Below are 19,102 nucleotides of genomic sequence, written 5' to 3' on the forward strand. Positions count from 1 at the left end.
CCGCTCCGCTCCTTCTCAAGGCCTCCTAAGTAAGCTTTAATTACCATGTACAGTGGTTTCACCACTTCTCACAGGTTTGCTGCTGCAGGGACAACTTGCTTCACAGTTAACAAAAGATGCGCCGAACCAGCATACAAGGGCGCCTTGTTCTTCAGCGAGGCCTGATTTTCGCTTCAGCTCAGCACCACTTTGCATTTGCACTTGAGCGCGGGATGTGGAGAATCGTTCAAATGCCTAGTTATGTTAACACTGTCAAAACCACACCATCATCCCATATGTCACCACAGAGAAAGGTGGTTCATTAATAACAGATTAAAAATACTACTGAATAATAAAATTTAACTCTGAACATTTCATTTACATAATGCAGATTACGTATACTAAATATCTCAACGATCGATTTAGGTGTATGCAAAAGCTGATGCGTTACTAAGAAGAAAATGCCCTAAGCCAAAACAAGGTGTTAAAATGTATTCACTTAAATTTAACTACCTTATACAGGTTTGGGAGAGGAATAAACTTCAGAAAGAAATTATTAAATGCGAGGGTGCTAAGCAGCTAAACTACTTGCTGTCTTTAATTTGTTCATTGAAAATAAAGCTGAAAACCAACATTTGTATTACAAAATATTAACGACAAACTTATTCAGAAACTCATATTACAAATTCTCTTTTTCTTTCAATGTAAGTATCAATTAAGTATCAATAATTTCCCCTTTACAATTACAAAAATACCAAGCAAGCATCAATACAGTACATTCTAATGAATAATTAATACACTCCATAATATGCAGAAATGCTCTTGGCCATTTGCGCTCATTAAATTATTACTGACTAATGTAGCAGCACAAAACAAAAATTAACGGGCACGTCTGAGTGAGGATCTCCGTGCAGACCTAAGTTATGGCACCCTTAAATGTGAAATAGCCATGTAAAATGTTCCCCTTTTCTCTATGGTCTTCTCAATGAATACCACCGATACTTTCAGTAATTCTCCGCAGTGCAGAACAATGCAGCAATGAATTCTCTTCCAAGGATACACACAGCTCTACACACTTCTATGTTCATTTAAAATACACTCATATTTGAACGTAATGCTACTTTGCAATAGCTTTCTACTATTAAATCACTGCACCGCCACTGGAAAACTCTATATATGAAAACAGAAAGTACATCCAGAAAACCTCAAGCATAAGGGGTAAAATAAAGCGGTTATATTGTTTTAGCAAGACAAGTAACTAATTTTAAGTGTGTTACTACAGGCAGTTCCCGGATTACAAACAAGTTCCATTTCTAAATCTGTCTTTAAGTCAGATTTTTACATAAGTTGGAACAGATAGGTATGGTTCGTGTCTAATGTCAGTCAAATGTTTGTCCTAGTATATAGGATATCATGTACCTTTCTATACATAAAAAAAACATTAAAGAAGCACTTCCAGATACACTAAAACATCTTTAATATAACAATACAGTAATAATAAGACAACATAATAATGTTATGATAATAATGATAACAATGATAATAAATGTAACTACAGTATTTATAACAGAGAGAGGCATAGAAAGAGAAAATAAATGTTACTACAGTATTTATAATAGAGAGAGGAGTAGAGAAAGGGCAAGAATGTGTCCGTAGGTATAAAAAACAAAAAACTTTGTTTGCTTTTCTAATGTTCGTTGGCGCATCACCTTTTTCCGATCGTTTTATTATTTCCATTTTTGTTTCAATCATGATCGTTTTCGTGTGTTACTATATTTGGTGTTTTATGTTAAAACAAAAAAAATTAGAGCCAAATACAGTAACACACACGAGACACTTAACAGCAACATGGGCTGTGTAATATTGAGCGGGCAGGAGACTGAGGTGTGTGTGCGTACCCAATCGTGGGATCTTTATTGTCGGTACACAAGGGATTCGTGGTCGGGGGCAGGTGCGGGTCAGTCAACGCACAAACGTAAGCCTTGGGGAGAATCCGATGTCGTAGTCAAGGAGGCGATGCAAGTGTGGGAAGGAACGAGGGATCGAGGAGAACGAGGGACTTGGAAAGACGGGTAGGGTGTCGTGGGTTCACTCGAGAGCGCTGGAGAGACAGGTTTCTCAAATGAGATTCCGCAACCAGGGTGTGCAGGTACGGCTTCTTTATATCCCGCTGCTCTCATCTGGGGCAGGTGTGGACGTTTGGGGTGAGGTCCTGAGCGTGACACTCCGACTGAAAAGAAGGAAGTATTTGTTCTACCTCGGGCTCACGCGCCCACGGGAAGGCAAACCGCTGTAGACGCGCAATGTTTTGATACGTGTCACAAAGTAGCGCCCATTTGTTATTAAAACCATTGTCTAAAAATCACATTTTTTTATATAATAGGTTTTACATTTATATTTATTCATTTGGCAGATGCTTCTCTCTAAAGCAACGTACATCTCATAAAAAATACAATGTGTACATGACACTAGTGGAAAGAGAGACAGATGCAGACGCGTGATTCTTAAGCGCAGTTAGTTTCTTTCCACTATATGAACCAATGTTCATCACACAAGTAGCTGCATAAAACTTTATCAGAAAATCCATGATTCCTGATCACCTTCAAAGTAATAATTTCATTTTCTTTTTTCTTTCAAAAAAAAAAAAAAAGCGGAGGGTGGCTCCTAACTACGGGTTGTACGTAAGTCGGACGTTCGTAACCTGGGGACTACCTGTAATGGGCGTTTTTCTGGGAAGTTTTGGAGATGATGGAAGCAATGTAACCGCTTCTCAAAACGTAATCTATTTTATGCTCCCTACCTATGCTTATTACCTGGAAGAAATGAAGGCTCAGTCAAAACTACTACATACAACTTGGTATGACAAAAATGCATTGTATTAAGAAGTATTAAAATACAGCAAAGTGAATCATCAATAGCTGCTATGATACTGGTATGATGTTATTTAACATGGAAAATCAGTATTCTGCATTGTTAATTATTATAACCAGTATTATGAGTAACTCCAAATAGACACAAATGAAGGATTACAGGATAACTTAGCTCTACAGGTGATAAACCTATTTGGCAGTGACATTTTTTTAGTGTAAAGTCATATCAGCTATGATGTGATCAAAGAAAGTGTCTCCCCATTGGGTCCAATTATAACTATAGCATTGGGGGGGACTGAGTTACGATATTCATAATCTATGCAGAGAGGCCTTTCCAGTATAGGTCTTTTCCCCACAGCTGTGATCTTTTCAATTTACATCAAGGGAAGATGGCTCCGGATAAAAGTCCGCCGTCCAATTCGCTTAGCCCATGGAGGGCATACACCGTGCCTCATTAAACTCTGTTCCATTAACTTCCGAACAGGGTTTGAAGTGCGTCACATAAAGAGCAGGGGTCAAGGGTCACACAGAAACAGATCTCCATTTAACTCACCAGCTGGAGATGATAATTAGCAGGTGCATAGTTATCTCACTTTAAAGGATGGTATTAGGTGTTCTCACCGTGGGCTTTTATTATACAGCAGCCTCTACGGAGTGATTGCATCCCACAAACCTGTCACATAAGAATCCAGCCACCGTTTTTATGCCAGTGCGATTTCCTCCAACTGAATCATACCACAGGGATCCACAAAAAAAGTGTGTGTATCTATTAGTACCTGTCCACTTTCTTGCTTTCTTCCCCCAACACTCCAGAAAAAAAAAAAAAAAAGATGCGCAAAGCAGTAATGAATGACTGTCAAAAATGAGTATGACTCAAATAAAAATGTGGATGTGTTTGCATCATTGTCACTTTTAAACTGAATTTCACATCTTCAGCACTGGGCCCAAAATGAAAACCCTTTTTTTGAGGCAACAAATTTGTCATTTCAGTCCTTAAATTTACAATAAAATTAGAAAAATAATGATAGCTAAATTCAATACTGCATTACACCACATCTTGAATTAGTCAGAAACTAAGAGAGATAAATATATAATTTTTTTTTTTTTTCTAAGGCAATCACTGATCTCTTAAACTGTTACACAGAGCCCTACACTGGTTTTAGTATCATAGCAGTAACTGAGTAGTCCACGTTCTTAATATAAATCCAGTAAATGACTATCAGAATAAATACAATTCCGTTAATCTGTACTTGTACCCACTTGTCTGGTTCCGATTCTTTCCTGAAAATGGACAAAATATCAAAAAAACACGTAAAGAAAGTACTTACGCTATCTTTAATTGGGAAAAATTCCAATTTGTTCCCACTTTACGCAGTATCAATCCAAAAATCACTTTAAATGATGTCTAATATCATAAGGGAAAAGTAATGTAAAACATTAAAATTTTACTGTTTATTTTTCAGTGGTTTGTTCGCAAAAAAATAAGTTGTGCGAAAGATTTATTATATCTGATAGCTTCTGTAAAGCTTTTATGAATTGCATGCATGTGCAGGAAGCCTTTTTTTTTTTTTTTTAATAATACACTTGCCCATGGAGCTTTTTTTTCCTTTTACTTCAATTCTGTGTGGATTTTATAGCAACCATAGGCCTCTAAAAATCTTCCCTGCCCTTCTACATTAGAGGTTTTGAAATTACATGTGAAAGAGAGGCAAAAAAAAATTAATGTTCTAATTTTTATTCTTTTTTCTTTTTATGGACTGGTTGGAGTAAGATGAAGGCTGTATGTCACACTTAAATAAAAGGAAAAATTAGAAAAATAAAACAGAGTGGTGCGAAAACAGAAGACTCAAACACACACCCACACCGAGTATACGAGCGAGGTCACAGAATCCTAGAACGTTAACGGAGAGTGTGGGTAAGGAGGTTTCCCACAATGCAGTGCATCTTATACTTTCTCAAAAATGCAGTGTGGAAAAATTTTCAGATGCACTCTCAGTTTATCCCATTGGACCAAATAGCACGTGGCACCAACCGGATGTGGTAGACCGGATAAATGGAAAAACTGGACCAATTAATGATATGTGGTACTAATAATGAAAAACTGAATATCCAGAGACCAAATAATTGGGAATGAGTGTACTCTCTGTGTGTGTGTGTGTGTGTGTGTGTGTGTGTGTGTGTGCGCGCGTGTGTGCGCGCGTGTGTGTGCGCGTGTGTGTGTGCACGTGTGTGCGCACGCGTGCGTGCATGCCTGCCTGCCTGCGAAATTATATATTAGTGAGTATAAAGCTTCCAAATAATGACCTTTACAACAGTGCAGAGTTTGAAAAATATTTTGTATGGTGAAAGATACCCATTGGGATGCAATTAAAGAATAACAAAGAAGGAAGAAAATCTAGGATATTCTTCAGTATTCTTTTGAAGTTCTGTAGTCTTGTTTGTGTACAGACACACACACAACATATTTATCCTTTTTTAAACAATTTTTGCAATATATATTTGCTTCCAGTAAGGGTTTGTATATATACTACATTATTCGGCAAAGCCTCCATAATCCTTACTATACACATCAAAGGTATTAAAGAGTTTCATCATCATATTAAGATGTTTCATTGCATAGAAATGTGTGCCGCTTATAGCAGAGACTTACGATGAAAACTAGAGGTGGTGCAAATAATTTAATGTTGAATCAGTTACTCATTAATGTAGATGACTAACGTCTAAATTTAGTGATAAAGCCAAAGCAATACTTTTCATATGTTTATACTTATTACAATTCCAGTTTTATAACATTTTAAGCAGCTGAAATGAGCCGGTCAATATTTCCTGTGTGACCAGTTAAAAAAGAAGAACAAGAGTTCTACAAGTGCTACAGCATGATTTTTCCTTTGCTCAGAGCCATCTGTTAATCTATTACACAAGCGTGTACAGCGCGGCGTCTCCGCTCCACGGTTCCGGCTCTACATTTGGTGCCGTGGATCGCAGTCTGCAGCGTTCATCATGCGGGAGGTTCCGAAAACACAGGCAGAAGCACTACACATTGCAGCCAAAAACATCCCACACTCATTCACAGTGTATCTGAGCTGGGCCGGCTGAAGACGAAGCTGGGTGTTATGTCTGAATCATGCATTTTGAAAGAGGGAACAAGGAGGGTCCTCTGCTGCGGGTCTGTGCCACTGGACCCACCCCCTGCCCCCCTGTACAATCCGCAGATCCTCTTAATTGTTAACAAGTCATTTCATTAACCAGCCTGCCTTGTTAAAGCTGCTGATCCAGTCCAATTGTATCACTAGGGTGTTGCCGCATAGAAATATGTCTAACTTTGCACCGTGCAATGAAGACTGGGAACTTAGAGTGTGTGTTCACACGTGTGTCTTGCTGTATTCACTACATAGCACACGTACGCCAAATACAATGTATCCAAGAGGTGTGGAGCAAATCCTCTACACATACTGCACATTAAATATAGGCAATTATTTCCATTTATTATCTGGCTGGAAATAAAGAGAATAAATTTTGATACATTTTGATAATACCACATTGTAAAGCTGTGTAAGTAACTGCTGAATCAGCTGCACAGTATCGCATTAGAAAACAATATTTATTTTAAAAAACAACACATGTTCTTCTGTTGAGGTCTATCTTTCAGAATACTAAGAATACAAATATAAAGCATGTGGGTAATGAACAGAAGTAGCTGAAAAAGCTCTATTTGACCATGTATTTTTCTGCAGACCTCTTTAAAAATACCTGTTAATTAAGTTTTGACCACAGGGTCCTCAAGGTGCTGAGCCTTACATTCTTACAAACTTTTGTCCAGAACCACTGAAATGAATACCTGGGTGTCAACAAATATAGAAACAAGAACACAAACATGTACATTCACCACATACGCACAACACAAAGAAGTTTGGAGAAAAATATAATGATACTATCAAGAGAAAAAAGTTGTTGCAATATGGATCTTAAATATAATTTTCTTCATTATTTACATACTTTATTTTTTACTTTATTTTCTTTATCAATGTTAACACTAATATAGTTTACATATGGAACATATTTAGAGAGTCTATTTTGGTAGGCCTCCCTATTACCATGAGAATGGTAGCAGAAAATTTTAATTGGTGAAATAAATAGATTATACCGATTAAATTTAAGCATCTGAATTTTGTTTAATGAATTATATAAATATCAATTAATCAAAAACTATAGACATTAGCAATTTCAAAAGAAGTGTATTTATACTTTACATGCTATATATACACAACAACTTCAAAATTCACCATAGACTCAGTGAGAACCTACTGGTGACATCCACCCAAAACAGCCTATGAGATTTTTTTTTAAATAAAAATCTTGTAAGGTTACCTAAAAACATCCTTGTATATCATTAAAAGTATACTTAGCAGTAAATACTTCAAGAATCACATATAAATGTATATTTAATTATACATCTAATCAGAAATATACAGTAAGTTCTTATTTACACTGTTTATATTAGAGTAAATTGGTAATAAATATGTCATTCTTGAATTTAAGTAATGTTTTGCAGGAGATATTTGTCTAAAAATGTAAAGTAATGTGTGGATACATAATAATTTAAAGATAATATTTGAGCTTTTTAACATTTTTTTTTTTTTTTTTTGTTTTAAAAACCATTTCCCAACCCGGTTTAAAGTATTTTTGGTGGGGGGGGGGGATTTCCTGATGTGTCATACCACAGTTTATAGCCAACATCTTTTCTGCAACAAATTCAGTTAAATTTAATCCAGGATTCCTCGTTCTTGAAAGCGATATGTGAATAATTTATTTTCAGCTACTCCCCAAAGTTTGACATTCTTAAGATGTGTAGTCATACAAATTTCGAACAAAAATACAATTAGAAACATACTTAAACCATGTTGGATTTTCTGTTTCCAATAAAGAGAACTTTTAAAAAATAATTAACCAAAATAGCTATCAAAGACTGCCACATCCGTTTTGAGCTCATACCAATTATTCTGTCTATTTGTAAATCTTTGGGATCCTGCTAAACGGAACCGCTACTGGCATGGAAGCATTTCTAATAGTCAATAAATCTGAAATATTATGTGTGAATTTTGGAAAAATGGCCATTAAGCTGGGGACACCACAGGCCGGAATAGGAGCTTGAGTGAAAAAGGGGGCAGGTAATTCAGGACAAGTGTGACCTCTGACCCTTCTAAAAGCAGGGCCAGTGGTCAGACCATCTCAATAATAAAGTCCACATGGAGGGAAACCCTCGCAAACCACAATTAAACCGATCTCAAAAGGTTTGACTTAAATTAATATATTTTCGAGTGCTTTTTTCTTTCTTTTTTGAAGGCATAAACATTGCTCCAGGGTCTCCTTTTATTATTGCATAGTCAAAGGTGGGAGGGGGGTGCTGGATTATCATGCTATATTATGGAAGGAATTATTACTTCAAGCACAGAAAGTCCAGACCTATGTGCTGGCACACCCTGCCCAAACCCCAAAGAAGGAACAACATTACATCACATAAAAATGCACTGATTCGGGGCCAAAACAAACAGAGAAAAAAAACAACACAAATTTGAACATTAATATAAATACAGCACCATTTGGCAGTTTTTCCACATATTGTGTAATTAAAACCTCTACGCAAAAAATACAACAAAAATAAGGCTGTTTCTCCATTAGTTGTGCACTGCTCATTAATTGACCCTATGAACCGCACTACCCTACCTGGCACGGAAAAGGAAATTTATGAGAGCGGCTAGGCACATTTGTGTACGACATTTAGTGTAGGTGATTTAACACGATATGCAGAGTATGTTCAACCATTACTCAGTGAGTGATGGTGATGCGAGATCAAAGAAAACACGGAGCTGCCACTTAATTCATCAGACGATGAAAACAAAGGATTTCTCCCCAGTTACTCAAAGCTTCCTTCCCTAACAAACTCACTTTTCGGAAATAATTTAGCGAGAGCGTGTAATGCGAAGGAAGCGCGAGGCTGGGCGTCATCAATTCAGATAGAATCAATAACTCAATTTATTCCAGCCCCCCACCACAGACGCGGAGTCGCGCGCACACACAAAAGTGGAAAAAAGCCCAGAATTTTTACAGAGCAGATGACAGACATATTTTTGACCCTAATGGTAGCACCATTTCCCGTTCTACTGACCGGTGTCATCAGATCATTAATTAAAGGAAAAAGCGCTGGCAGGTGGCTGGAAATCTAGAACTAGTAATTGGCCCCCTTCCTCCTGCCCTCAGAAACCAGCTCTTCTCTTCAGAGAGACGCGCCACCAAGCAGACAGAAATGCCTACTTTGTTATATAATGATTAATATGAAGATGAAGAGATTTGTGCATTTCAGCGCCTTCTGTGGCTAATGAATTCCACTGGCCTTCTAATGGCATGCCGCACGACGGCTAAACAGTGATTTGGGACACCCCACTGAAGTTGTCAAACCGTGTTTCAATAGCGAGAGAAGGCAATCTGCAGCGGATTTCATTTTTAATAAAATTATTTCATTTGTTCTTTAACCACAGTGAGCGGCGCTAAAGATGTCTTTGTGAAATGCAGTTAAAATCACTGTCTGCTTCCCTTGGTGGTGGACTGTGAAGACAGTTTTAGACAGGAATTTCTCATGCATTAATACACCAAGCAATCCATTAGAAACATTCTCACCGATTCTTCCGCGTTACGCACTACGTCATGCTTTGCTCAATATTATTTTAAGTTTAATACTGAAAGTCTCTTGAACTACTGATAGTTCAGTGCAGTTCTTGAAAATACTTTCGCTTTGCCCTTGACATTACTACTTGGGAAATAGAATCAAGATCGATGGTTTTCTAGATGTTTCCAAATATTACTCAAGATTATGTCATTATTATTGGCATAAGCACTGAAATTTGACTCCAACTATTACAACAGATGTCTGATTAAAATAACAACCTTATTAATTTCCTGTATGCTTATTTTCTTCCAACCAGAACAATATGTAACATTTCCATGATAGTTCCCATCTACCACACAGCTGCAAAACCAAAAAAGGTTTCTCCGTGTACCATGATTACCTCAAAGTATTCTCTTCAGTTACATTTGTGGAAGGGACATTGCAGCCCACATTAAGCGAGTGAAGGAGGCCTTTTACTACGCGGGAACCAACCAGTGTGTGTGTGTGGTTCAGAGCAGACAAGGGAGACTATGGCTCTGGGGGGGCTCACCACATCGCTGGGCAAGTTCTGCAGGTCATCCGAGGGGCTTTCCAGGGTGTTTGTGTCCACATTCAGGATGACCACGTCTTCCAGGAATCTACTTTTAACTCTCTGCGAACAGAAATTAAACATTTCAATTTTCATTTGCACACCAAAATCCTTTCCATTTAACATATACACTTTAATTCAAATAAGTCCATTTAATGTAAAAATGTTAGATAAAATTAATATATTATATATTGTTTTTTTTTTTTTATTTTTCTTAATTCCCAATTTTGATATTTTCAATCCATAAATGAACTGCTCATTATTCTCATACACGTAATCGTTCTTATAGAAGCGACAACTTCAGAATACTCAGAGAAGACTACACAGAGTTCCACAAACACATATTCCAAGAGAAAAATATTTCACTGCACATCTCCAAGAGGCAACAAAAATGATTATGTATTTATTCCTATACCTACAAACTCAACCATTATTTTTATGGTGCAGGTGAGAGAAAGCAATGTGCAAATTTTTGGCTTGACACATTCTGACAGTTACTGCTATGGAGACTTGCATGCTGATCTGGTTTAATTATAGGCACCTAGACAGGACGACTGTCACTGATGCCATGTGGGATAAATATTGCCATCGCCTGCACTGTCAAGTACATCAAATTCACACAGTGCAAAGCTGTAGGTCCATCTTTAAATAATGAATCCGTAGTGCTTTTTGCCGCTTACGTTTCTAGTGCATTGAGAAACAAAAACATATGTCAATCTTTTTACATGTATTTTGCATACCTTTGAACTTTTATGCACAATACTTCTTTGTATTATTTAGAATAATCTCTCATACAGATGCACATTAAATTTAATGATTTTTCCCAAAATAAAATAAAATACATATGACAAATATAATTTAAATAATTTCTGGTTAGCATGGGCTTTATACAGGCTTTGAGAAGACAAATTCAGGAAAAAAGTCATCACACATTTGGATAATATCACTTACTTCCATTAAACTGAGATGAACGCCAATGAGATATGGCATGGGAGCACTGTGGGGAAACAAATTAAGTGCTCAAAGATTAGCAACTGAGCATAAAAAATAAATGAAAAACTATACAAATCACAACAAATTCAATATGTCTTTTGCATCAATGATATGGCACATTTTGTTTTCCACATTTGTAATTTTCAGTTCAAAAGGAACTCGTATTGCTCTGTTCTAGATGTGCGAACAGTGGCTCTTTTTATTAACTATTTTTTTTTAAACCTTAACGAGACTACTGGAGCCAAACGCGTAGCACAACTCATTTGTTAAATTCATCTGAACGATGGGGGGGGGGGGGGGGGAGAAATAACAACTGCACAAATCAGAGACGAGCAGTATGGTCAGTTACCTAGAACCTTTACAAACAGGAAGGAACCGCATACATTTCACAAAATTAATCATAACAAGGTATGTCTGCAAAGTGAAATTTTGTTAGCCTGCTGCAATATTTCCTGAAATTATTTGACATTGCCAGTGTGATTGGTTTAATTAGAGAGTGTTATTTCTCAAGCCCATGCACAGGGGCTGCTGGACTCCATAATGAGATACATGGCAAGCAGTCTGGCTAGCATGGCTGCTCGTAGCTGCTGCTGTTGCTGCACAATCGGGTTTAGGAGTAATGAAAGCCACACAAACCCCTGGCAGCTGGCAAACCCTGCTCTCCACCCACAGCCCTGTCCTCCCTGCTCCTCTCAACCACTTCCACAGCCTGATCTCCACCTTTCTTCAGTGCTCTACTAGTATTTGGACTGGAGTAATAGCCGTTGTTCTAATCCAAATATTTCAGTTTATTTCAATGTAGTTTTTGCAGACCTCCTACATAAATAACAATACCTGAAGTATAACACATATAAATACAAAGTACATCCCTGTACTCACCAAAATTCTTAATCGGTTTGTTTCACATAACAATTAACGGAGCCTCCCACTTTGTCTACTTAATACCTCAACAGCATTAAATCAGTAAACATGAAAACCACTGAATGCTTCAGTTTATGCAAGTAAATTATTAAATGTAAAGTGGAGAATGAAATGTATAAAGATTCTATGTGGTCCACAGAGAAAATCTGGCACTGGTTAAGAACAAAAAGAGTGGGTCTTCTTGATGACATCACTTCTCACTATGCTAAAGCGACTATAAACAACTGTAAAAGCAGTCATAATAAAACACTTCTTCTTGCCTCTGGCTGAAGTATTAAGAGGAGCGATACAATTCTCAAGCAAACAACACGTTTAACAAGAACACAAAGACTCATGAAATATATTGCCTGTCATAACCCATGTCCTCCAAGTCACTGAATAAAATGTGGTTACACAGCTTAAAAATGTTTCTCCTTGGATGCACATGTTGAGGAAAAGCATTAAGCAAATGTTTCATACTCAAACTAGCATGTGTTGAATGAATCTTCCAAAATAAACATTGACATAATTTCTGCATATTCCATCAAAAATGTGTAAATACATACAAAACTGAATGTTTAAAGGTTTGAGTTGGATGTGCCTACATGATTGATATGCATGATTATGTACTAATCCTTATATAATGATTATATTTCAGATTTACTGTGCAATTACACAGAGAATTGGCTTGGATTATAATAAGAAAATTTAAAACCTGCATGAAAGTCTATCACGTCAAAGTTTTTTTTACTTTATTTATTGAAATAAGCCTTGAGATTACTTGGAATAAATCTGCAAAAATCTGCAGCGTACACGTGGTTGCGCTGGAATGACAAGAGCCGTGGAAGCAGCAGGTGCAATGACCTTACCAGCAGTAGTCGAGGAGATGAGGAGGAAGCACAGGGATGTAGATGTGCTGCCAGTACATTGGGAAAAGCATGGCAGCGGACCCATGAACACATGCAGTTAACTGGAGAACAAAAGCAGAAGGAGAACAAAACATTGTGTGGAGCCACATTTGAACCCCTACACTACAAGGAGACCAGTTCATTCAAAAATATTAATTTAATTGGGCAAATAACTTCCTCACTGGTTCTCACTGTTCAGAGAATGAAGCAAATAACGATCGACACCTGTCCTGTACACCAAGACACAACACTTTGCATAAAAATGACCATGTTAAGAATGGTCAAGCACATGCCATGGGTCACCAGTCCATGTTCAACGTATCTTTCAAAAAAAAAAAAAAATCACAACAACTGAATACTACTGAATGATACAAATAAAAGTACAGGTCGAAAACAGCATGAGTGCAGAGGATACTGCCTGTATCTTGCGTGCAAATAAAGCATCTGAGTGGGAGCCATCCCTGAGTGCTGTGGATTCTAATGACCTGCGCACTGCTGTTTGCTCATCTCCCAGATTAAAATAACATGATTAAATATGGAAAAAGAACAGAGGTCTGAAGGATCCTTGGGGATATCATTAGGGCAAATTGCCAAAGAAAGAAACATGAGCTAGCCAAGAGAGACTGCGAACTGGAATACTACCAGGGGACCAGTATGTTCGACAGTTGGAGCTCCGGTAATGTGCGAAGTGCAGCTCCAACTATCAAGAGACCAAGCTCACTGACACACACAATGTCACAATTGACCAGCAAACCGGCCTAGCTTAACGCCTGCACGACGGAAACCAGAAATAACCCTCCCCCAGCACTCGTCCATACATCTATACGCTAGTCTGACGGAGAATTTTTTTTGTGTCATTGTTTTGTGTTCGAGGCAGGGGAGCACTGACTTTTTCATGCCATTTTCCAGCAAAGTAAAGGCTCCCTCCTTGAAAAAATTAAGCATAATTACAATTAATTGGCATCTTGCTACACATGCGCACACTCTCCTGTCACCCAGAATGAATGCTGTGGGACTAGGAGCACAGATAATTTCTTGCATGACGGATTTGTATTTTTCTGCTGCCCTTAAAGAAAAAAAACATTAAAATTAATGTTACAACAATTAATCGAAACGTAAATCCCAGCAAGACACTAATGAAATATATGTGTGAAATATTTGAAAAATATAGCCTCAGAAAATGATACAACTTAATAGACTGCCCTTCCCAATTGCAAAAACAGTCTAAGGAGTGGTTGTAGCACTTTAAACTCAGGAGGATAAAATGAGGGGGAAAAAGAAATGATCATTTGTTCATCTTCTCTTGGAACGCTTTGCACTGACAGTGCCAACACTTTGCTGTCTCATCCCCGTAGAGGAAGCATTACGGCAGTTGGTCCCATGAAGCAATGCCTCAGAACACCAGCTTACTTACTCCAATTATTTCAACAAGGCATCAAGGCAAGTCCAATTGGCTTGATTTATACAGAGGTTTAAAGGCATTCTAGAGCCCAGATAAGAGAGGGGGGGGCATCCAAGATAAACATTTAAAAGTAAATTATATGTTTGATTTTCCTTCCACTCCTTTGCTTGAGGATAAGCCTTTGCCTAGAAGCGCAAATAATTTCAATAAACCAAGCTGAAAATGAAACCAACTGCAGCCTCATGTACAGTTAATTAAGGCCAAGTCAGGACGCTAAAATGAGAACTTTTGTGAGTTCAACTGCACAGAGTGAATCGTTGCATTTTGCATTGTTGATTTTAAAAAAATTCCCAGATTAATAAATAATGAATTTCAAAAGTCAAATGGTTTACCCGGTCCACACTGAGCTTTGTGCTTGAGATTCCAGTCAGTACGAAACTACACAAAAACACCCACTAGAGTGATCACCTTCTCTAGATGAGTGGTGTGTGAACAATGCTTGAAATGGTCTGTATGCCACATCTAAGAGTCCTTAAATTATAACATCAATTCTAAACCGAAGAGAATAAAAACATTAAGCATCTTTCTACACACCACAGAGGAAGCTCAAACATACATACAATATAGAGAAAAAGCAAATGCACTATTTTCTATGTTGTAAAGGCCTCTCTGGGGCAAAGGAAACAAATATTTGAAATGTTTAAAATAACACAAAACAGTTTACCCAGAAAGTGTCAAGTACAGGAGTTAGAGGGTTGCCATGACCGACAATAACAGTTGCAATGAATCCTGTTTATCTGACAGCTAATGAAACTGTATTTTTAAAAAAAGTATTCTTGGCATGAGAGTAAGATATACACCAACTAGTGTACAACACAATTTCCTTTTTCACTTCTCTAGAAGGGGAAATTGGTTACCACGGAAACACGTTATATACTACTACCTCTTTTCTTCATAATAAATCTCTCTTTGCAAAAAAGTAAAGAGTTGGAAGAAAAGCTGATCTTTGGGGAAAAAGGAACAATGCAGTCTGCAAACTGTAAACAAGAATGATCCTTCCTGACTGCAGTGACAACATCGCAATCAAATGACTTCAAGAGAGGAAACAGACTTCCATGTAGTCTTTTCTGAGAGTCCAATTACCGCGGCTCTTTCCTCGCTGACAAATGCCTGCGTCGAGCCGGGCCCAGAACCTGCACAGGTGTATCTGTAACAAGTAGGTGGCATTAAAGGGAAGGGGTGGGGGGGGTGAGACAATGAACACTGGCTGGTATGAGGCCGCGCACGCGCACACGCACACACGCACACACACACACACACACACACACACAGCATTGCAAGTAAGGTGGCTTGGGTTGAAAATAACCTATTAAATCCACAGGGAAACCCAGAGGAGAGAATAGATTGCAGACTATGGTCTATTGGGAGAAAGAGGGTGGAGAGGGAAAAAAAAGTTAAAAAAGCAAGAAGTCTAAAGCAAAGCAACCTCTGTGGCTACCACTACAGGCCATGGAGGATCAGTTCTCGTTAGCATAACACTGACAGCATGATGAGAAGGCTGCTGTCAGAGCCGGGCCAGTGAGGCTCGCAACAGACAAAATGCATGTCCCCAGTTGACTAGTTAGAGGAAGTCTGATGCAGTACAATTATACTGGCATATGACAAGGCCGCACGCTTGGCAGACTCCAGAGCCGATGACATGCCTTTAAAACAGTGGTACCCCGCACCTCTGGTCACAAAATAGCAATAAGTCAACTGATGCATTGTTGTAAAATCATGATTTATTCCTTTGCTTTGAATGCAGGCGAGTGTGCAGTGATGTTCTGCTAGACTGGCACAGCAGGTTCACTGGGGGCCTAAACTTTGAGGGCCTGCCTGCAGCATGCATAATAAATGCACTTTCCATTTTTTTTAATCCAGGCAGCTCACTGGAACGACAGCAGCCTGTCCAGCTGGACTGCACCCGAGCTGGGACTGAATCCTCTTATACACCATCCACTTGAAAATGATGCCAGGGGTTGAGGGGGTAGAGAAAAAAGGCTATTCACATGTTAGTACATCTTCACTTCTGCATTACATGCGAAGGATATTATACGCAAAGAAAGATGCGCTAAGGTGACAGATTGTTTCAAATTTTAAATGACGACAAGAAAAGGTTATTTTAAATAAATAAATAAAGAAAGAAAAAAATAACAAAGAAAAAGAAAAAGACGCAACAACCGCTACAGTCACTTAACATATAAGTTTTAGACAATGACCACATATATTTTTACTCTGGTAAAAAGAAGTTACTAAAACTGACAACACAAACAGGAGTGGTGAGGTACACAGTACACCCCAATGGGGCGGAATATGCAGTATGGACAAGGCAACTTGAGAGGAGTGAAATTCTCCAGTACTGAGCAATTTTCGAACCTCCTACAGAGCTGAGCCCTGGAGGAGCCCTTGCATACTGTCCTGTCGGTTGCACCCTCTGCCCTCAGATAGTACACTGGAACGGCACAGATCGAGTGCAAATGACATCACCTGGCCAGTTTCCATGAACTGTCATAAACATTCGGACCAGAGTCGGATTAGAGCGATAAGCACCAACTCCCTCTACAAAGAGAGGAGCCGGACTTAAAGTATGAGGAAAGTAAGTTAAGTAATAACAGATAGTTTAAGGCATGCATGACACTGTACAGCTAAAGGGCAAGAGAGTGCAAAGAAACATGTATTATACAATTGATATCTTTTCTAAATCATCTGGAGAACTTTAATTGGTAAACAACGATACGATAAGATTACTGGCCTATTTTCGGTTCATACTGCACATGTTTTCCTGGGAAAAAAGATGTCAACATTTGACACAGTTACAAACACAGTCGATACTGACATTTCACTAGCTGGGAAAACTAACTGTTTTGAATATAAAACAATTCCGTGGTACCGAAAGTGCAAGACTTACAGTGCTAAGCTTGCTTGAGGTAATGATGATGCGTCGTTCATGCAGCATACTGGCGTAAAGATGCAACATGTTGTTCACATCCACAGCAACAAAGTATTCAGTCAAATTTCTCTACAGCAGAAAGGAAACAATAAAAATTTTTACAATATTATAAACACATATCGTATGGACGAGAAGAAATTAATTTTATGACCATTCTTTCGGAAAAAACTGATTATTTAATACATGTGGTAGCTACAGTAGTAGTATTTAGCTGCCTACAGACTTCTTTCGTTCAAGGCCATAAAGCTAGCAATTAATTTAGGCAACAGTGGCTGAATACATTATTAACATACAACAGAGGTGACATCAATTAGCCATCAGGCTTCCAACTTGCAATTTCTACTACAGTATGACTACGAACACATTTAGAACCATAAGTCTGTTTGTAACTCCAATTACTATGTCACAATCAAAATTTACAGACGTCCCTCAATTCATTCACAGGGTTAGGTTCTGCACAAATTTCAGACAAAGTTATAATAATCATTTGCATTTGCTTTATTATCTATACAATCTGACTGGATGACTGGAAACAAACACTCAGCTCTATTCAACAGTGTTTACAGTTCGTGTCTGGTGTTTGAGAGTGTTGGTGATCAATAACTTAAGTTTATGGGAGAAACCTGTCAACAATTGTCGTTAAATGACAATTTGTTGAGGAAATGTATTTTATTTTTATTTTAACTGAGTATTTAACTTCAACTTAGTTTTAATTTTAATGCAGCTTGGAGTTTTAAGAAAATGTTAGAAGTCTTAATGGTACTTTTATTATTAGTCTCCCTGAACCTTATGAAGGTCATGTGTTCCTGAACAACTCTCAAGGTTTATCTAAAGACGAAATTACCGTTAGTTTCAACAGTAAAACTTTAAAGGCATTCCTGAGCCCTGAAACTGACACCTATTTATGCTTTAAAAAAAAAAAAAATCATGAAAACTGATAAAATGGCCACAATTATTTCAAGAGTTAACATTATTTATCATAACAAAGCAGTTTTATTTCATTAATTATGTTATAATACTGTTTGGCTGCCTGTTACTTATTCTGTAATTCTGTGTCAGCTGTTTGTTTTCTGTAAATACTGGAAGCATCTAGAAACACAGTAAATTCCTTGTGTGCGTCAGCAGACTTGGCCAATGAAACTCATTCTCATTCTGTCTGCACTCAGATTCATTCTGCTCTTTCATAGCCATTACGCACTGTACACTTAATGTATGGCTTTTCTCTGCCTGCCTTGATTGCCTCCCACAGTCTAAAAACATGTGTTTCAGGTGGACTGCTCAATCTAAACTGCTCATAGTGTATGAATGCGTGTGTTACGTTGCTCTGCTGCTGACACCATGTGTAAAAGCCAAAACCGCCTCTAACCCCGTAACCACATAAAACTTTACAGGATATGCTGCAAGAAACTTGTGCTTACACAAATATTAATAAAACATATCATACAAAACACGTTTATAAAATATACTGCAACTACTTATAAATATAAAAAAGAAACTGTAAAAATACTAATATACACAGAATGAATATACATATAAATGTTCTCCCACAAATAAATCCCTCTGCCATACACCCCCGTCACTGCATGAATTTCCCGTTAAGTGACCCGCTTTCCTCCCACAGCCCAGGCATGCGTTTCAGGTGAAGTGGTGACTGTATATTGCCCTTATTTATTTATTTTATTTACCCCATATATATATACACACACACACACACACACACACACATTCATACACACATATATATATAATATATATATAATATACACACACACTCCCCCCCAAGGAATGTCTGTACTACCAAGCTTTTA

The 19,102-nt window shown here is 37.9% G+C and overlaps 1 protein-coding gene across 3 annotated transcripts in view; it reads right to left on the reverse strand.

Moving 5' to 3' along the window:
* Positions 1-19,102, reverse strand: part of dennd1b (DENN/MADD domain containing 1B) — an 82,708-nt gene that overhangs the window by 15,869 nt on the left and 47,737 nt on the right. For all 3 annotated transcript variants that reach the window (XM_018754174.2, XM_018754176.2, XM_018754173.2), the window contains 4 exons: positions 17,253-17,363; positions 12,865-12,965; positions 11,054-11,099; positions 10,064-10,165 (listed from right to left, as the gene is read on the reverse strand). In XM_018754174.2, coding sequence (XP_018609690.1) covers positions 10,064-10,165; positions 11,054-11,099; positions 12,865-12,965; positions 17,253-17,363 — 360 coding nt within the window. The remainder of the gene's footprint in view (positions 1-10,063; positions 10,166-11,053; positions 11,100-12,864; positions 12,966-17,252; positions 17,364-19,102) is intronic.

The sequence above is a fragment of the Scleropages formosus genome, chromosome 9 (genome assembly GCF_900964775.1).
Source record: "Scleropages formosus chromosome 9, fSclFor1.1, whole genome shotgun sequence".
NCBI classification, from domain to species: Eukaryota; Metazoa; Chordata; class Actinopteri; order Osteoglossiformes; family Osteoglossidae; genus Scleropages; species Scleropages formosus.